Source organism: Saccostrea cucullata, unplaced genomic scaffold (assembly GCF_032062105.1).
Source record: "Saccostrea cucullata isolate Sc308-1 unplaced genomic scaffold, CSIRO_AGI_Scuc_v1 ctg9635, whole genome shotgun sequence".
NCBI classification, from domain to species: Eukaryota; Metazoa; Mollusca; class Bivalvia; order Ostreida; family Ostreidae; genus Saccostrea; species Saccostrea cuccullata.
Genome location: NW_026937235.1, coordinates 46122 through 68359, shown reverse-complemented (window position 1 = coordinate 68359; position 22238 = coordinate 46122). Strand labels below are relative to the sequence as shown.

Below are 22238 nucleotides of genomic sequence, written 5' to 3'. Positions count from 1 at the left end.
CAAAACAAAACAAAATAAAAGTATCAAAAAGCTATTGACGGGTTAAGATTGTGCATAATGAGACGATTATTTTGATATCCAACACGGAAGTAAAATAATTAAAAGTAGTATAAATATGCTTCAAAAAGGCTTTGAGAGACATTTTAGCGGAAAGAACTATATGCAGTATTAACCAACATTTGCCCCCCAAAATCAAACTTTGATGGAGTAATATTTAATTAAGTCCTTAAACAGGGGAGTATATGCTGACTTCAAAGCACTGAATAATTTCATAAGTAATGACGTCATATGTACGTAATGACGTCACAAATATGACGTAAATTTCAGTTTTTTATGAATTTTGCAGAAAAATGTACATATTTCGTCGATATTTTAAATAAAAGTCACCGAGCGCATGTGTGTTCAGGATTAATATTTTGATATAATGTGTAGAATGATAATATCAATGAAATATGTCAATATTGTTCCTGAACACACATGCGCTCTATAAATTCTAAAGCTTAAATTGTTGAAATTTTGTCCATTTTGTCCTCTTTCTGAAAAAGGATATAAAATCGGACTAGTTTGTGACGTCATAAAAACAGAAATTGTGAATACACTGCTCTGGAACTATAATATTTTCTGTTAACTTATATTTCTCGTACAATTTATTGAATTCAGCACATTTCAGGAAGTTTTCAAAATTTGACTTTTGTGGGGGCAAACATATGCAATATACCGCATATAGTTCTTTGTTTATATTTAATAAGCGAAATAAATCCAACTTTCAGTATTATAATTAATTAATTTGTTTGTATCGTCAATTTTAAAAATAAATAGATAAATATATTGTTCTTTTTACAATGATAAAATACGTGCTTTAAATCAGTTTTATTTATTTATTCACTAACCATTTAAAAATCAATTATTGAATTGATTTTAAAAACTTAAATTTTCTAAAATGCAGCATTACTCTTGTTGAGTAGGTGTTTGTTTGTGTAATTTTTTTTTCCAAAAGGAACAAAAAAGCCATTCCAATTATTTTATGGATTAAACAGGTGTTAGAAAAATAAATAAATGGTAAATAAATAAAATAAATAATTAATTTATCACCATAAAAATGTCAAACTTTCTAAATTATATTATTTAAATTGACAAAACAACAAAATAATCAATTATTTATATCACCGACAATGAGATTTTTTAGGTTTTTCTGTATAAATATTTTTATCCTAAACTATGTTACAAAGTATTTTTTTAAGCATATTAAAACAAATTTCAGTTATTTCACGTCCATGATGGATATCAAAATAATCGTCATATTATACACAATTTTTATTTGTCAATTGGAATTTCAAATTTTTACTTTGTTTTGATTGAAAAAAAAAATCGGTTTTCAAAACCCTAACACGATTATGAAATAACTTCAAAGCCATTGATTGTTTACAAGTGACTCTGGGTACACAGTAATGACACCTATTGTCTTTTTCACTGACCACTATACCTTGTTTATTTTGTGACAGAGAGCGACCGTGTCCTATCTGAGGCTGTTTGAAATAACATTTTCTCTTTGTGAAAGAACCGAATTTTTTCAATTAAAACAAAATAAAAGTATCAAAAAAGCTATTGACGGGTTAAGATTGTGCATAATGAGACGATTATTTTGATATCCAACACTGAAGTAAAATACATGTGTAATTAAAAGTAGCATAAATATGCTTCAAAAAGACTTTGAGAGACATTTAAGCGGAACTTGTTTACATTAAATAAGCCAAATAAATCCAACTTTCGGGATTATAATTATTTTTTTTTAAAAATAAGTAGATAAATATATTGTTCTTTTTACAATGATTAAATACGTGTTTTAAATCAGTTTTATTTATTTATTCACTAACCATTTAAAAATCAATTATTGAATTGATTTTAAAAACTTTTTTTTTTAAAAATCCGCATTACTTTTGTTGTGTAGGTGTTTGTATAATTTTTTTCTCCAAAAGGAACAAAAAAGCCATTCCAATTATTTTATGGATTAAACTGGTGTTAGAAAAATAAATAATAAATGGTAAATAAATAAAATAAATAATTAATTTATCACCATAAAAATGTCAAACTTTTTAATTATATTTTTTAAATTGACAAAACAACAAAATAATCAATTATTTATATCCCCGAAAATGAGATTTTTTAGGGTTTTTTGTATAAATATTTTTATCCTAAACTATGTTACAAAGTATTTTTTAAGCATATTAAAACAAATTTCAGTTATTTCACGTCCATGATGGATATCAAAATAATCGTCATATTATGCACAATTTTTATTTGTCAATTGGAATTTCATAATTTTACTTTGTTTGGATTGAAAAAAAAATCGGTTTTCAAAACCCTAACACGATTATGAAATAACTTCAAAGCCATTGATTGTTTACAAGTGACTCTGGGTACACAGTAATGACACCTATTGTCTTTTTCACTGACCACTATACCTTGTTTATTTTGTGACAGAGAGCGACCGTGTCCTATCTGAGGCTGTTTGAAATAACATTTTCTCTTTGTGAGAAAACCGAATTTTTTCAATTAAAACAAAATAAAAGTATCAAAAAAGCTATTGACGGGTTAAGATTGTGCATAATGAGACGATTATTTTGATATCCAACACGGAAGTAAAATAATTAAAAGTAGTTTAAATATGCTTCAAAAAGACTTTGAAACACATTTTAGCGTAAAATTGTTTACATAAAATTAGCAAAATAAATCCAACTTTCGGGTATAAATTGATAATTTTGTTGTATATTCAATTTAGAAATAAGAAAGAAGTTTTTATGCAATGATAGATTACATGCAATTAATTAGATTAAATGTTTTTTAAAAGAACATCAATAAGTTAAAATTAAAACAAGAATTACCGCGGCAGTTTTTTTTTTTTTTTCACAAAAGTTACAAAGTCACTCAAAGTATTTTAAGGATTAAATAAGTGTTCGCAAAATAAATAAATTAATTAATTAACTAATAAATCAAACCAAAGAATAATTAATTTTAAAAATTGATAGATAAATATTCTTTGAAGAAATGATTAATTAATTTTTAATAGTTATTTCAGAGTTATAAAAGAACACAATAAATCTCTTAACAAGTTAAAAAAATACTACTATGTGTTTAAAATAATGTTCAAAAATTTCTTAGGTAAGTAACTCTGTGTACTAAATTGATAATCCCACATCTTAGGTAACCGTACAGTGCTCTGGGAGTTTATAAACTTCTTCTTTTTGCTTCAATGAACATATACAGGGGCGTACTGGGGCATATACTGGGGTTTACCGTAGTTGTCTGTAGGAAACAGTAGCCATACAGTGGCATACTGTAGGCGTATCGGGGCCTACTGTATGTAACTGTGGCATGCTGGGGATACATACAGTGGCATACAGAGATTTACTGTATATACAGAGCTAGCATACCGTAGCATACTGTAGATATACCGTAGATTACTGTGAAAATGCTGTAGGATACAGAGAAAGACAGTGGATTTTCATACGGACAGGGGTTTTAAAAGCCAGTAGTGTAACGGTCGTTGACTCTCATATCTCCTAGTAATCATCTGATACTTAAGTGTCTATACTAAATCCACTCCACTTCCGGTTGACCAAGTTTTGTGGAACAATTTTCAACTTATTGTATGCTGCTAACTTAATGCCGTGGTTATCTATAGTTAACATTTTTATGTTTGTTAATCTATTGGAACAATTTTTCATGAGTAGAATCCATAAGCTTTTTATTGTTTTTATTTTTTACAGATTTTTCTAAAGGAACCCCCTGCAGACGCCACCATGTCTGCTTTTGCACGCTCTTCTAGCGTCAAACGCCGCATACGGTGTAATTTTTTTTCTGAGTTTTTAATTAGTACAAATAGAAAGAACACAAATACAAAGAAAAAAAATTATTTTTGTTTTTCAAAAAATGGAATAGACACGATTTTATCTTTTTCTATGAATTGGTCACATATAATTGGTTTTGATATTTCCATAATCAGAATGGATGTGATGTTATACCTATGTCTCGTTATATTTGGAGTAATTTCTAGCAGCTCCCAGCAGTTGATATACCAAGGCAGATCGGAAGAAACAAATGAACGTGTGGACAGTTATTTCAAAGTTTTCTTTCAATTCAAAACTGAGATATTAAACAGGTTATCTTCAATTGAATCGGAAATGGAGAAAAACTTTCAAACAATGAAATCTTTCAACGAACTTTTACGAAAGGAAATGTCTCGGGTTGATAAGGAGATGTCAAAATTTAAGGAAGAAGTACTCAATGAAGTTACTGGCCATTTGAATAAAACCCTGCTGAAAATTGGAAACATAACGAGCAGAATAAGTTTCTTGGAATCGGAGACAGTAGCGCAACACAGTATCCGTATCAATTCCTAAATGGGAGACGTGTCGGATGTGCGAACATCTCTTCGAAACATCCAACAGTCAGCTTCGGGTCATAGTTCAAGACTTACTGCCATTGAAACAAAACAAAGGTCTCAGGGTACATCTTTGACATTACTGTCAAATGGCTTGGAAGCTTTCAGTAAGTACCGGATATACTGTTTTGCTTTCCCTCAGAGAAAAATGAGATTTTAACAAGTATTTAGCAACTGGCGATATGGCCGATGGAAATGCTCATTTTCATAGATACAATGTACATTGGAAATAGAACAGAAGAATTTAAATGAAAACAGCAAGATGTAAACATTTAGGAAAAAATAATTCGAACACTTTTTTTATATGTTCAACAAATACGCGTGAAATATATCAAAAAAAATTGTATTTTATATAGTCTAAGATTCAATCAAAGAAACAATAAATATTGATATGATTCCATCATAACTTAACATCAGTGATAAGTATAATTATGCACGCATTTTGAAACTTCCATTAATGCAAAGAAAATTAATACTAATTGAGAAAATAAGGATGACAATAAACCTTTAATAATGAAAAAAATATTCAAAAAAACTTGTTTTACAGTTAAGGTGCGGATCGCTGATGGTGGATCTACCTACGGGAGAGTTGAAGTTTACTATGATGGATCATGGGGTACAATTTGTGACGATAGCTGGGGCAACAATGATGCACAAGTTGTTTGTAGAATGCTGGGTCGCAGGTACAGTAGTACTCAATTATAAGAAATTCGCACAAACTTTTGAACATAAGAACATTTTTGATATCAGAGATTTATTAACATATGCACAGTAAACTAGTATATTGTAAGTGAGTTCTTGAACAGATATCTTAATCCATATTATATATTGATTACTTATTCCTGATATTAAATCAATACATATTGATAACTCAGTCAATGTTTGTTTGGCACCAAAATGATAAATGTCTCGGCCACGGAGATGGTTCCTGTTGTGGACAAAATTACACAGCCCAACCGTTTACGAAGCAATAATAATACCTTGTACAGTAACCATGACTTCAATTTCAATGCATTTTAAACAAAATAATTTTGTGAGGAAACATAAAACAACAATTATGTAAATAATTTCATTTATGTGTTGAATGCTGTTTTTTTTATTTCTTTTGTCTAAATGTAAGTAATTAGATGTTCTATTTTGTTGTTCAAACTCAATGTTTTGATTTTCTCCATTCGCTGGAATTCTCCCAGGCCTTTCAAGTGTCGGGTTCCATGTTATGTAATTTTCCCCAGTTTTTCTTTTTCGGCTGCTTGTTACGCAACTCCAAAATTTTCCATGGTCAAACCAGACCCCTTCGCAGACAAGCAGCCAATCAGAGTTGTCCATTATAATCACGTGTTTTGATGCTGTCTGTAACTGACCAGTCAGCGCTGGGTCATTCTCGCTTTGTTGACGCTATCAATAACAGCAAAAAATTTGGCACACCCACCACCACCCCAGCTTTTCCTACCTTGCATTTATATGTTTTAAATTGATATACAAATTACATTTGACACATTGGCATATTTATTTTTGTAGTGCCATCTTTTTGCTGTATACCTAATGTTTTTATATTTTTTGCAAATATTGTTTATCTGTAAATTTAGGGGATCAGTATATTAATATGTATTTGTGCGATTACCTTTTGTTCTGATCCCCTATCATGTATTGTATATATTTTTTCTTATTTCGTCATTTTAATAAATGACATTTTTCATCTCAACAACGGTGTTGATTTTATTTGAATTTATCACAGCAAAAACAGAGCTGTGGTGAGATTGTGCAGCATGAGGAAACATAAAAATAATTTTGTATCCATTTCTATATACTCCTGCGCAAAGTATGATAAAATAGTGCTTTAGTAAAACTTCCATCGTTAAAACATCTCTCGAAATTACATAGATGGTGCTCTTGACATTTGTATACATTTCTATAGAAACATCCCCTTCAAAAATTATGATAATTTTACATTTCGTTTGGACTTTTAGGTTTAATATTATTTCAATGGAATTGTTTATACATTTTGAAACAAAAACCCAGTCAAATCTGTTTTTTTTTTCAATTGTTCATTTCAACAAGACAATAAACACAAGTGCATGCATGAAAGCAATTTAAAATACTGAGCATATAAAAAGACGAAATAAGTAATTAGAAAGGCGAAAAGGGTATCATTGCTTAAACATTGGAACAACTTTTAGGAATAATCACGAATATATCGCCTATGATATATGGGTAAGGTGCTTAGACCACTTTGAAAAAAAAAATAATTAATGTATATATAACCGCCATATCATCGGTCATCCACCTAGCTACGTAGATGTTTCAAATATTTCGAAACATTTGACTGCTATTTAATCTAAAATTTGACTATGCTTTTTCCTTAAACTGTACAATGTTTTCATCTTCCAAAAAAGGGTAACTTTTTTATGATATTATGTCCTCTTAACTGAAAAGATAAAAGGAGATAAATAGGTTTTCAATTTCGAACTTTTGTATTTATACAGGTAGCTGTTATAAATGAAGATGTGACAATATTTTTTTTTCAGTGGAGGAACAGCATTTAGTTCGGCGAAGTATGGTGAAGGAAGTGGTCAGATTTGGCTTGATGAAGTTAATTGTCGTGGAACAGAATCATCGCTGATAGAATGTTCTAAACCACGGTTTGGTATGCACGATTGTAACCATGATGAGGATGCAGGGGTCTCGTGCAATTAACTTTGTATGTCATATTCTAAGAATATTATTCCTCTTCTATTTTTCTAAATCAATATAATGAATTGTTTTCAAAAATCTCACATTTCTTGCTTTTTGAAATAGCCCTTTTTTACAGTATTTTATGTATATGTGTTTGTTTTAATTTGCGCTCATTTTATTCTGTTTTCTGTGTGTATCTTTCATTCTGATGCACAACATCCTAACCACAGAGAAAATATAAAAAATTGTGATACATGGATCTTTTTCCTTTCATTTAATTTATATCAATAAAGATTCATTACAGTTATGACCGTTTTTAAAAGAATGGCATAATAAAAATGCATAAAAGCTATATATTTCTTACAGATATTTTTTAATCGTATAATAGTACTTACTATCAACAGCTATTAAAACAAATGCACATTACATTATTGTAACTAAAGAATTGCACTGTTATATTTTTTCTATTAAAATCAAAACAGATCAGAAACATACATGTTTCACGATATCAATATTAACATCGCATCAGATACTAGTATTAGATATTAAAAACTCAGCTGAATCATGATAGATATTTCTTCTAATCTGACCAGATTTCGTAAGGACGTCATTTTGAATATAAAATATAGCTTTCTTTCTATGTAGGAAATTTTTTTAGAGAACGTTTTATTTTGTAGTCTACATTTCACCTTATATTTATACATAGTGAATCTACATGTAAATAATTCTGTCAAATTATTAAAAAGCACTTTTTTAACTACTTTTCCTATTTTTAACTATTTTTACTAAAAAATCAAAGTACTATTAATTTCCAAGTAGTTTCAATTTTTAGAAAAATGCTCATTTTTCCTAAATGATTTTAAGAATTTTACAATCAAATAGTAAATATTTCATGAAACATAAAGAGATAACGATGAGTATTCAAGATCAAAAGTCCATAAAACAATACAAAACAGGAGCAGAGCAAACATGGAACAAAACATCAGATGTGGGATAAGGTGCCATATATCATCTTCTATTTCACAATTTTCACATAAAGGAGAAATATTTTTGTTCCACTTGCTTACAGAAACGTTGTTGTTCAAAATCCCATGTCATAATTTATAACTAAATTCTGATATTCTCTTCTTGTATACTCGAGATTTTATTTTTATGAATATTTTTTCCATGTACAAGCATATTGAACAGGAAATGTTTTTCTCCATCTCTTTTCCAAAAAGTTTGAAATTTTATATCAATAAAAACTGAGTGATTAAAATTGCTTCTTATCTTTTGTATTGTCTCTACTGTAGTAGCCTTGATTAGTGGATTCCCGAGATTATACAATGATTCTATGACCCATTACATGGACAACACATGACTGTTTTCAGACTCAGTTAAATAAAGCGTGATAACTCTAAACAACACAATACAAATATATGGTTCTTACATATGATCATTACACTCCTCCTTTTGTTAAACTTTCACTTATAATCTAAATTATTTTGAATAAAATGTCAATACTGAAAATGATATTTTTTTTCAAGTTCAAGTCAATATAAAGATCACTGAAATGAGTTACATGCAAAATTTAACAGTTTTTTTAACACAGTTTATAAAATTTACACATTTTTTCAAAACAAAGTCTATGAAACGAAACGAGTAGGTAGCTTATGTTTCCGAACGGGTCTTTGACACAGAAAGTCTCCAGGGTCGGTCACGATTTTAGTGTCTTCCATATCATTGATCTTAAGGACGTTCGCATCATCATTTGGTACTTCACTTTGTTGAACGTCTACACCAGTCGCTTCATCTGGGTCGTCAAGCTGGATATTACCATTTAACTCCAGATTTTTCACTTGCTTCACGTTTCTGCGATATGTACCTCCAGGTGGTGCTCTCAGCAGAACTTCGTTTTCTGTTCGTTCGATGACTTCGTAAAGTTTTGTTTCAAAAGCAGGTTAAGTTTGTTTTATTTTGGCTGTTGAACCAACACTTGGTTTCCAACTTGTATTTGACTGTGTTTTGCGTTTCTACTCCTGTCTGCATATTCTTTCTCTTTCTTCCTTTTCATCCAGTCTGACTCGGATGTCTTCCTCCTCTCTCTCTCTCTCTGAAAGGCTGAGAGTCTTTGTCTTTACTATATATCGGAAAAAAGGTTTGCTCGGCGCAACTCCAGTTACTATGTGTGATGTTCATCCGTAGGCTGAAAGGAATTTTGGTAACTCCTTTCTACAATCCTTCCCTTCAACATGAGCTATCCTAATAGATTCTAATAAGGTCTTTTTGTCGCTTTACCTCTCCATTAGGTTGCGGCCAATAAGGTGTTGATGTTTCATGGGTGATGCCATATATACTCCTTCAACTTCTCAAATTCTGTAGATCGAAAATTAGCTCCAATGTCACTCCTTAGACTATCAGGAATACCATAGTGAGCAAATGTTTTCTTCAGACATTCGATAATTTTGGCTGATCCTGTACTCTTCAAAATAAAAGTTTCAAAAAACGGACATAATAGTCCACATACACCAATACCAATTCTCCTGTTGGAAAAGGATCGACCCATTTGATCGATTGCTGTAGCTTGCCATGGATAATCTGGAAGTACTTTAGGGCGTAAAGGTTCAGGTGACGACGGACCTCCCACGGCTTGACATTCTTGCAAATGCTTTCAGAATTACTGTCAATCTTTGACCAGCAGACTTTCTCTCTGAGTCGTTGTTTCGTTTTAGTGATTCCTTGGTGTCATGAGCAGCGGCTAAAACGTTTTCATTCAAGCTGGTTGGAATCACAATACGTGTACCTCTGAGGATAACTTTTGTGTTACTGCACAGTACTTTACTGTGAACTGGAAGTACTGTAGCTTTTACCTAACAATGCACGTCCAATTTGACTTTGTGCTGTAGATGAACTGTCTTTATGGTCTGTGTAACAAATCAAATTTGCCTTCATGCTCTCTCTCTCTCTCCTATATCAGTGCTTATGCCTCTCTTCAAGGTTCTGAGTATCGTGTTAAGAGCTACGAATCTTACAAAATTCTCAGATATTTAACTTGGTGATCGTGTATTGGATTTATAGATACAGAGTCGAGATAGTACCTCAGCAACATTTTTGTGTCCAGGAATGTACTTTACCGTGAACTGGAAGGACTGAAGTCTCAATACCCATCGTTGAATGCGCGTGCATGGATTTGACATTGTGCTGTAGATGAACTGTAGAGGTTTATGATCTGTCAGCAAATCAAATCTGCATTCATACAAAAATATAAAACAAAGTTTCATGCCTATAAATAAACATTAGTAGTAATGACTTTGAAAACTTAAGTCCTAAGTCAAAGAACATAGTCTCTCCAAGGATTTTTGATAATCAGTTTTACTTGCAAAACAAAGTAATAGCAGGAGAGGAAACTCTCCCTGTTTGTTTACATTCAGCTGCGGTACCAATTAATTCTGATTCTGACAAAATAGCCCCACAGGAAAAACACACTGTCAGTGTCTTATCATTTATATTGATAGTTTTAAAATAATTTTTTCCATCAGAATATAAACGTGATTCATGTAAGAAATTCATTTTACTCTTTAAAAGAGCCCGGCTCTCTGTACTTCTGAGTACTTTGATTCATTGCTAAAATTCTCAACGGTTCGAACAATGTCGCTAGGATTAGGAATGAATTTTTCCACAATAGGTAACCAGTCCCCGAAAACTTCTGACTTTTGATGCGTTTGTTGGTGGCATGGTCTAGCTTCTACTATAGCTTTAACCTTTTCTCTGGTTGGGTCGACTCCTTTATCTGAAAAGATGTGTCCCATGAATTTTAGTTTATACGGAGACGACGTTGACATTTATTTCGCCTCGCCAGGTATGAAATTTACCAACCAGGTATCATCCCGTACCCTGTCAATAAATACTGTAACTGATAATCTCCTTTCAAGATATCAGGAAACCTCATTTGTTGTACTTAAAACTATATATGTATTTTTTCAATTTTCATTTTTTTATTCACATTTGCAACATACAGTGTGTAATTATCAGAAATTCTGATATAAAAGTGATCAAACATACTGCTTTATATCCCTTTATAACAATATCCCAGTTTCAGATAAGTTAATGTTAATTTTTCCAAGACAGTGATTCATTTAACAACAAAGAACCATGTAGCTTTACCTATCTTTTATAACTATACATACATGTAATTTAAATTGCATTTGAATGATTTGATGCAATTATGCAATAGCGTTGCCCGTGGTTTAATGACATAAAAAATCAAATTACATAAACATAAGTATTGTTATGATCCGTCTGACAGCTGAACAAATCGTTCCTGATTTAGAAAATATCAAGTTTCAGAACAATATAACAATTTACACAGAAATGCCTTCGTAGGATATTTGATAAAACATGCAATAAGAGAGGGATGGGATATGAAACATTACCTCTTTCCCATATTTTGCAAGGGTTAATTACAATGCAACATTAGTACATAATATTTTGCTACTTTTACATTGAAATATCACATACATATATTTATGATTGGTACGTATTAGCTTTGTTATGGATTATATGTTTTTAAAACCTTGACGCTTACATTGGAATAAAGCCATTTTGAACATCTGAATGAAAAAAAGGAGATTTATGATACCTATTAAAATAATAATTAATGAAAGGCACATAAACACTTTCGTGGTCACTGAATTGTTAGGAACAAATGTAATAAATTATCTAGAACTAACACTGTGGTTTTAAATTAATTTTCCTTCATACACAACGACACGCATAGCTAATTGCAACGAGCCACGAGCCACGTGACACGGCATGAAAATAGAATAATTCCTTCTTCAACGAAAAATAAATTATGATTTGATTATTTTTGGGATTTTTGTGACGCCGCTGAAAGGGAGGCGGTAAAATTTTTGATGTAGACAATTTGATTTTTATCAATTTCAAAAAGAACAGAATTAGATTTAATAACTAACATCGGTTAAATTATATAATTGTTTCTTAGAATATTTTCAAGGAGAAACAAAATTTTGTACAAATAAAAACTTGTATAAACTTCGAATTCTGAAGTTAGAGATCACCCTACACATATACACATATTGAATAAAATCAAGTGTGAACCGAGAAACCCCATGTAATCCAACCTTGCTTTATATCCCTTTATAACAATATCCCAGTTTCAGATAAGTTAATGTTAATTTTTCCAAGACAGTGATTCATTTAACAACAAAGAACCATGTAGCTTTACCTATCTTTTATAACTATACATACATGTAATTTAAATTGCATTTGATGCAATTATGCAATAGAGTTATCCATGGTTTAATGACATAAAAAATCAAATTACATAAACATAAGTATTGTTATGATCCGTCTGACAGCTCAACAAATCGTTCCTGATTTAGAAAATATCAAGTTTCAGAACAATATAACAATTTACACAGAAATGCCTTCGTAGGATATTTGATAAAACATGCAATAAGTGAGGGATGGGATATGAAACATTACCTCTTTCCCATATTTTGCAAGGGTTAATTACAATGCAACATTAGTACATAATATTTTGCTATTTTTTTGCTATGAAACAAAATTTTGTACAAATAAAAACTTCGAATTCTGAAGTTAGAGATCACCCTACACATATATATATTGAATAAAATCAAGTGTGAACTGAGACACCCCATGTAATCCAACCTTGTATCGTAATTTGCACAGAAATAATCCAAAAAAAATTAAAGCCAACGATTTGTGATATTTATTTTAATGAGCGTATTTAGACGGAAAAACACAATACACAGAATAAGCTGTATCAAAACAGACGTCCATGATTGAACAAAGAGGAGAATTTGCTGTTTGTATCAATATACAATATTCATTTGATAATTCATTATTGAATTGAATTACTTTTACTTTTTCTCTTTTTTTTTTTCGAATTTTTGGGGAATAACACTCCTCTCACAAAAATCGACAATATGTTACATGTAATTATACCGCTTTTATGTACAATTTAAAATGTTTTAATTCAATTAATGGACGGGTTTTAGCATAAATTTCAAAGATATAATCTAAAAAGAAATGTCCATGAGTTCAAGGATCTGATAACATTTTTTAAAACTAAAACAATAATGACATTTGTTGGTTCAGTAAACAATACCAATCGTGGATGAATGTTTCAAGATTCATAGGAGCATGATCGTAAAGTCTGTTGTTATACACAATATGCAAAAAATACAATAATACTTTTTTATGGCAATTTATCATCAAATTTTCTATATCAGCATAAACAAATCAAGGAAATGGGATTTCTCAGAACATAAATATTAATTTGAAAAAAAAATGTTTTCATAAGGTATTCTTTTGAACTACACGTTTAAAATTTAATTGAATATTTAACAAAGTTTATAAGCAATTTAAATAGCCAAAATTCATTATTTTGGCCAAGGTGAAAAATGATATTGTTATAAAATTGTCTAACATTCATTTTGATGTGTAGAATTTTGTCACAAAGCAAAGATAGATGAAATATTGTAAAAGAGAATTGCAAGTGGTAAGCGTATAATAGGAACAAAATATGAGAGATAAGAAGTAATCACAATCATATTTAGAAGCAACTTCATCATGTTCCAATATTCCGGCAATTTTGTTGTAAGCAGAGTTCATGTATTTTTTACTATCACCTGCAATCCGGCAGTCCATCCTTCTCCGATGAAACCGGAAGCGATAACGTTAGCATTGCTTGTGTTGGATTTCATATCATGCCAGGTCATGTTGCCATACACATACCAAATAAATTCCTTTATCCGACGAAAGAGTTCGACAGAGATCTTGATCCACATTCTTTCCCTCGTTCATCCAATACATTGTAAATTTGTTATAACCAAAATATGGATTGTCAAAATATATGCAAAATGTTGTTCCTAAATCTTTCAGGTCATAGGATACAATTCCCTCTGGTCCAAATAGAAGGTAATTTGTTCTGTAAAATCCAAGGCATGCAAATTCACCTGGCTCAATTGCATTTTGTGGAGCGCCAAACAATTTCCCATAATTTGTGTAAACTTTTGGATTTATTAATGAAATTTCAAGGTCATTTTTCAGCAATATGCAGATACAGTGTGGATTCTAAAAAAATAAAGAACTCTAATTTTTGTGTGTGCAGAGATGAAAAAAGGGGTTCAGACTACTTTTTGCGATGTGGTATCTTGTTATATCTTCGACAAGAAAAATTGTTTTAAAAAATGGCGAAAATAACTCACCATTGAGCTAACTTTGCTGGAAAATCTGCTCAGTTCTACTATCTCAGTATGTTTGATTCCTGGGGCCTTTGCCATTGTAATCTATTAAGAATTAGGACAAATGTGCATTAAAGTAATCGTATTATAACGAAGTTCTACACTCCTAACCTGTTATGGCTTTACGGCAAGAGGCCGTCATCAAACAAATGGACATAGACAGCTCATTACAATAGCAGTGCATGCAGTATTTGTGCAATATTATGACAAGAGAATACTAGTAACTTTATTATCAATATCATAATTTAATTACATGTTCTTACAATTATCTTAGCTCTGGGTTTTTTTCCCCTATGGAATGGTATTAGTATATCATGTAAAACGTCATGTAAAACAAACTACAAAATATGTCTATACAAGAACATTGTATTGTAATTGTATTTGTCTAGTGATTTGACAAATTCATTTCAATTAGACTTATTGTTGAAAAACATGTAGTTCACGAACATGTTTTCATAGCAGAGAACTAGAAACCAAAGCTCATGATCAAAAGAAAAATTGTATATTAGTAAGGACTCTGTGAGCGAACTTGAGTTTGATTTGCGGGGGTGCCTTTTGTTTAATCACAAATAAGGAAAACGCCCACTACAGCGTTCAACTCAAAATTTAGATATCTCAAAAACATATTTTCAAAAAGCAATAATTATTTCCATTCTCGTTTCGACAAAACACATTCCGCTTAGTAATTGAAATAAAAGCTACCACAAACTCTGACACATCTCTTTCATATTTTGATGTTTTACTTAACAAATACGCTAATGATAATCTAACAACAAAGCTTTATGATAAACGTGATGACTTGTACCTTTCAATCGTTAATTCTCCTTACTTATGAAGCAATATGCCTGCATACGGAGTTCTCAGTTGATTCGATACGGAAGAGCATGAACATCGTATGAACAATGTCAAAAATGAGTTGAACTTTTGATAAAAAAAAGTTGTGGAAACAACTAAAATAAGCAGTCTATTTCGTTTTAAGTCATCATTTCGTAAAATCTATGGTCGATACAATGACCTTGTCAACAGATACAATTTATCATTCAGTCTAATGCTGACTACCTTTTTTTCATAGAGATTGTTATTATTTTCACGCTGACGTAAAGGAGCACAAGGGGGTTTGACCGGTCGTAGGGGATGTTAACCACTGTAATATATGACACCTGATCCCACCTCTGATGTTTTAGAGGTTTGTGTTTGCCCTGCTCTTATTTTGTAATATATAATGGACCTTTGATCTCTTAAACTGTTGGTTATCTCAACGTACATTGTACTATATTCAGCACCAGCCATCAAGATAATAGTTTACATCAACACCGTTAAAAAAGTTTTTTTTAAAAGTAAAAAAGTTCCGTCAGGTTTTCTTTATATTTTCATTTTCGTCTTATCTAGTAAAAAAATATTCAATGAAAAAAAAATCTCAGCATTCTCTCCAGGTGTATTTCTAACCAAAACGCAAAGAACATATATTTTGTTGGATGTCATAATTAGGTTGAGCAAGTAGCTTTTTTTGGGCTATGAAGTTATTACCCTTATTTGTATTTTTACCTCAGAAAAAGAAACAAGAGATTGGTAATTTATCCTCATGACCATTACAATGTCTTAACGATATTCATCTTCCAACTGAAACGTTTTATGATAAAGTTTTACTTTATCGTATATATGTAAAAGCAATTTGACAAGCACACAATATCGAGACGACAAAAAAGATATACATTATTTTCACTGTAGGCCATAGATCTTTTTTATCATTGTAACTTGAGTCCTATCCATACCTCTGTCGTTTAAGAATATAAAAGAAACGACTTCGTCGTTAGTAAAGAACAAGACTATTCTTTCGTCGTATAATTCTTTTTGCCAATTTAATATGTATATTCAGGATAAGCTTAACATTTGAAAAATAAAAAAAAAATTACTTTTCATGTATAGAAAAAATAGGCGATTTATAAATGACATGTGCGTATCCTATTTTTTAATTCTGGCCTTTGATTGTGGTACCTTACCCCTAAAACTTATCAGTCTTTTTATTATTTAAATTGGTATGTTTTTTTGTTTGTCTGTATATTGTCTCCCTGATAAGACACTTTGATGTTTTGTCATGAAAAGCACATAATTGCACAATGTTGTTGTAGGAGATTAACAGTTTTTGGGACATAGCTTTGCAATACAAAAATCAATTTCCGAAAAGTGTCTCTTTTACATTAAACAATAAGATTTGTGAGATGTAAAATGATAAAAAAATCAAGTTGCAATTGAAAAGCCCAAAGTACAATTTACCAGGAATGGTAATTTTTTCACTGTTTAGTGACATTAATGTTTACTAACATGGATAACTGCCGTTTATTAGACCATTTGCTCCAATTTTTATCTTATATTGAATGTCATTATTAAATTTGTTCATATATTATATTTAGTAAATGCTTATAAATTCAACTCAAAGATGTCTTACTTACGTGTCGTTTAGGGGCCCAGAAGATGAATGCGTTTCTGTCAGGAAGTATTTTATTTCTATGACATAAATGGTAAGACCATACAGTATTGATCAGTAACATTTCATGTTTGAGCTAAATGTGTATGTAACATTGGTAAATAAACGTCTATCTATGCTAAATGTTTAAAAAAGCATGTTTGCATTAAGTTCACGTTAGTGTTATCTGTATTTTACTCGCAACAATATTTGTTCTTTCAGGGTTCTTTGATAATATTTAATCGTTCATTAATAAAAAAATCCAAAGTGATTAAAAATTTGAAAAGTGTACTTTGATGAAATTGTATGAAGTTTTATATGCACATGATACTTGATGTGCAATAAGGAAGGAAAGACTACTCGCTTTGAGTAATGAAAGGAAACTACTTTCACAAGATGACTTTTTTATTCCATGTTTTTAGATTACATGTATTTCAAAAATGCAAATTGATTTAATTTATATATCCTCGGAGGTCCATGAGTCGTTACCCTAACTTGATCATGACTTTTTGTAAATAAATTTGAAGTGCTGTCTCATTTCGTAAGTCATACCTCAATTAAACATGTTCTTTTCTTTGCAGTAAATTGTTCAAATAAAAAAATCATGCCTTTTTGATTGTTTTCATCTCATTTAAGTTACCGATGTTTACTCGGCGACATTTTGAAAAGCAGGTCCTAGGATCGTGACGTCAGCGGAAATTGAAGCAAAAAGGCCAAGAGAATGAATATATACGTTTTTCATTTTCAACTCAATGTTTAACTGTGTGTCAACATTTTTTAAATACAAATTAATACAATCTTTACAAAGAATGAATTTTTTAGTTAAACAATTATAAAAACTTATATAACTAAGCTGAATTTAACACTATCTAATTCAATACAAATTTATGCAGCAACAGCTAGCACTATTATTGTGTTACTCTGTATTACAGTGTGGACAAAAGAATGGATCATTTCTTCTCACAACACGTATTGGCGAACAATAGATCAAGTGAACCCAATGCCTGCACTTGTCACATTGCGCCCACTTCGCAAATACAAGAGAAACACATCTCTTCAACTCATCTGGCTGAAACTTCTTGCAAACACAGCACAGTTTAGATGGATCCATCTCAACGTCACTGTCAGTGTCTGAATTGTTTTGGAGATCCTCGGATATGGTCAAATTTATTGTTGATGGGCCAGGTAAATCGTCAAAAAGTGCAGTTTTTCTAAAACTTGTATTCTGGTGCTTCTTACCCCCAATGGCTTTCTCTTTTTTCTTCTGACTTTTTTCATGGTCTTTCATTCGCTGACACACATTCTCTGAAATTTCCTTCCCTGAAACGATCTTGCTCATAGTTTTCCTCTCTTTAATTTCTCCTCCACTCTTCTTTGCCTTCAGATGGTTCTCCTTCTCTTGTAACTTTACCACATAATTTTGCTGATCTTCATTTTCTCCCAATCCTCTCTGATTCTCTTGGCTTTCAGCGGCCAGGCCCTTGAAGACTTCTGCTGGTACCAAATACCTCGAAAGAACTGCGTCTTTACAAAGGGGGTAAATTTCAGTACGTCGAAATCCTGACTGGACGTTTTCGGGAGACAGCGCCTTCGTGTACGCCTTGCATGCAACTTCACAAATGTTATACCTGGTAATTGTTGCTGCTGTTTCCCTTATCGACTTGTGACACAAACAATTGTAAATGTTTTGAAATGGGCCGTAGCAGGCAACATCCATTGGCAAAATCCATTGGCTTGTATGGGCTGGAAGTATAAAGATAATTATCCCCTTCTGACTTGCCCACTCTACAAGATCCACAGACACATGGGATTTGTGTCCATCTAAGAGGAGCAATATCTGTCCTTCATCTCGTGGAACAAACTTGAGGAAGTGGTGTTCCAGATACTGCCGGAAGATTTGTCCATTTGACCATCCAGTTTCGCTCACCGTGCCACTAGCCCCAGGGGATGCTCCACTCAAGAGCTCTGGCGTCATTCGTTTGCCGGGGAAGACAAAAAAGGTGGTACAGAGACACCGCTTGCACTGCCTCCTCCAAGAATGGTGATAGTCTTTCCACGACCCGATGTTACTGACTGCGGACAGTAAGCTGAATCTCCGACAACAGCTGGTGGTTTGTGGTCAACAGAAATACCCTTTTCATCAACATTAAAGATGAGATGAGGCTTTCCATACAGATCATGTTTGGAGAGAGTGTTACGAAGATTTTCAAAGTAGTTGGACACAGTTTCACTGGAAGCCATTTTTGCTCTAACATGTTCTAACCCTCGCGGCTTCAAAACTTTTAATTCAGGCTATCGCTTTAAAAAACCTCTCATCCACTTCATAGAAAAGGGCTTGTCAGAAGTTCTCTTACCCACAAAAACTGCGTAATCTGTTGCAATATTTATGCATTCCTGCCTAGTATATCCATAACGAAAAGCTGCCATTGTTTTAAAATGAATGACTAGATAGGCCTCTTCAAGGGTGTCTAGAACTGGAGTTTTACCAAAAACAGCAGTTTCTGGGTCAACTTTTAGCAGAACCGTGTCCCTTAAAGTTGTATCAGGCACCCGAAAATTTTTTGAAGCTTTCCTGACTGACATTTTCTTTTCTTTAACCATTTTATATGCATTTGTCATTTGTGATGGAGAATAAAGTCTATAGTTTCTTTTGTGAGGCTTGGGACATTTCTACAATAGCAAACAAACAAATCCATTGTAAAAAAAAATGTCTAAGGAACAATACAACATGACTGGAAAAATTAACTTTGTTTGGCCTATCAAATTCCAATGTAGTCATGTGACTTCTCTTGCTATAATGTAAACAAAGCGTAAAATAGCACTGATGCACTCAATATAGGTCGTAATAAAAAATAAATTGGACTTTATCGTCATACTTATTTGGTAATAATGGATTTGACTGTTAATCAACTAAAAAAAAATTCATTCTATTTTTTTTTACCTGTTTTGACCTCATTGTCGTCTGTAGTTGTAAATATGACGTAATCAATCGTAGTAAACTGTTTCGCACGTTGTGCGCAGTCGCGGACCAAATCTCGCGAGATACGAGAGAAAAACAAAAAGGACATGACTCTAGGACCATAACGAATTATGGGCCTCCGACGATATCTTTACAAATATATACTAAAAGTAGAATACGCAGAGAAACTTGCACATAAAAGAGATCACAGTAAGTTTTCCTTCTTGCCAGAGGGTTGTTATAAATGTTGCAAAACAATTTTGATTAAATTGTTATTTGTTTTCCAAATTTTCAACCTTTCAATCAAACACTTTCTATGAGGGTACTCATCAGCATTCACCTAAATGACTTCATGAATTATAAAATAATTGGTCCATTAATAATACGAAGCAAAATTAGTAAAAAGCATTATTTAACATAATTTGCACACACGTGTGTATTTTCCTGTGCACTCACTAAACTGTATTTTTCTGCATTTTACAGAATTATAATACCAAGTTACATTTTACTGCATTATACCTAATTGCATTCACATCACTTTACGAATAATTAAGGAGGAGTCTGTTGGCTTTGTATGTGATCGTCATATGTCGGTCTTAAACAATGTGAGTATGTGCCATATAAAAGAAGCAGAAGAAGAAAAGGGTCAAAAGTAGCAGCAATAATAGTGGTAGCGAAGTCAGTCCGTATTGTACATATTTCAACGCCGAAGACAACACTTTGAGCAGTGATAACGAGTGCGATATAACATTAAATTTAATTCTATATGAGTCCAATATGGATCTTAATGACTGTACCAGAAGAAAAATTGACAATAATTGACATTATTATATGATTAAATAATTTCCATCTCTCTGACTGGCTGAGGTCCAACTATGTTTAAAAAATACTACGTTGTATTGACCTCCAGGTGAATACAATTGTTTATTTCCTCTGCATTGATCTAAAAATAGATAGGGAAATTCCAAATTGATACAAATTGTTTTGGAAGGCTATTTAAACGACTATGACTTTTTTTTCATGTGAACAAAACATAAGCAAATATATATTTTCAGGTGAAGGTGGTAAGAGGAGATGCAGGGACTCCCCTCCAACACTTTTACTAAACAACAATTTGTACTTTTTGGCAGTCAGTTTTCCTGACAATTTTTACTTTTTGGCAATCAGTTTTCCCTGATAATAATCCTTCTGTTCAAAATCTATCCTATAAAAAAGACTGACATTATATTCATTTCATGGCAACTAAAATTGATAAAAAAAACATTTTAAATTGATACGACTGGTAAGGTTTATTTACACTTTAATTCATCTTCTCTCTTGTATTTGGCTAGGACTTAATTAAATGCAACCAAGTAATGAGCTGTATAATTTTATTAGTGAATCACAGAAAAAACAATTATTGCTGTTTTATTTTCGGTCAATACAATGATTTAGCCATCTTCGAAGTACAATATTGTACAATATACAAAGCAAACACAGACCTTAAAAACATCAGAAGTGAGATAAGGTACCATTTAGGAGTGAGCGTCCCCTGACGACCGGTCAGACCCGCCATGTGCTCCTTGTCATGATCAGGAATTTAGATAATGGAAAATTCCGTCGTCAAATCAGTGTGTAAATGATGGCCTAACAATCAGCATGAATAATGTCAAGTAGCATTTGACTCAATGATAAAATTGTATTTGCTGACAAGGTCAGTACATCAATCACAGAACTTAGAAAATTTACCAAGTTTCAGAATTGGTCATGCGTAGAGCATGCTCCTAAGTATAGAATCTACTGAGAGATTTAAACGCCGTTTGCAGGTGAAGATATACTGTAAATGTATTACATTTAGCGTGTACAATATTTGGCGGAAATTGATTTTTGAAGAAGTTAGCGTAGATTTGAATCAGCGCATTTCTTAATGTTCTTATTAATGTATATATTTTAAAGACATTTAGCGTTGTACTGGAATAAGCGGAAGTTTCTTTCCGCCAAAAACGCTGAAAAGAATACACCGCCTCATGTTATACGTCTACAGTATTGCAGCATAGTAAGGACCGTATAGAACTTAAAATGATGACTTTAAATGATACTGCTGATATTCTTGTTTCAAAAATGTCTCAGAATCTGCAGTGACTTTTATTTTTAAAAAGCACATCGGGATATACATGTATCGGAAAAGAATGGTAATAACCATGATATTTCATGGACAAAACATAATCGATTATCTGCATGTAAATAACATTGTGAAATTTGTACATTCAATTTAGTTACTTTGAGATAATAGACGTACACAAATAAAGATATTGTGTTTACTCTTTACAATCGATAGTTTTGCTACATAGCGACATGTTAACCACAGAGTCTGACACATCTGTTTAATATTTAGATATATTACTTGAAAAAGACGTTATTGGTAATCTAACAACCAAGATTTATGATAAATGT

The 22238-nt window shown here is 31.9% G+C and overlaps 2 protein-coding genes across 2 annotated transcripts; one reads left to right on the top strand and one right to left on the bottom strand.

The window, feature by feature from the left end:
- Positions 1-4004: 4004 nt before the first annotated feature.
- On the top strand, positions 4005-7135 carry LOC134247576 (macrophage receptor MARCO-like). Its single transcript, XM_062729913.1, has 3 exons — positions 4005-4548; positions 4989-5124; positions 6967-7135. Exons 1-3 carry the CDS (start codon positions 4401-4403, stop codon positions 7133-7135), a joined length of 453 nt encoding a protein of 150 aa, XP_062585897.1. The 5' UTR covers positions 4005-4400.
- Positions 7136-13401: 6266 nt separating this feature from the next.
- Positions 13402-14421, bottom strand: LOC134247579 (uncharacterized). The gene is made up of 2 exons (XM_062729916.1): positions 14347-14421; positions 13402-14212 (listed from the first exon to the last, which is right to left on the bottom strand). The coding sequence occupies exons 1-2, from the start codon at positions 14419-14421 to the stop codon at positions 13844-13846; spliced, it is 444 nt and encodes a 147-aa protein (XP_062585900.1). The 3' UTR covers positions 13402-13843.
- Positions 14422-22238: the final 7817 nt, after the last annotated feature.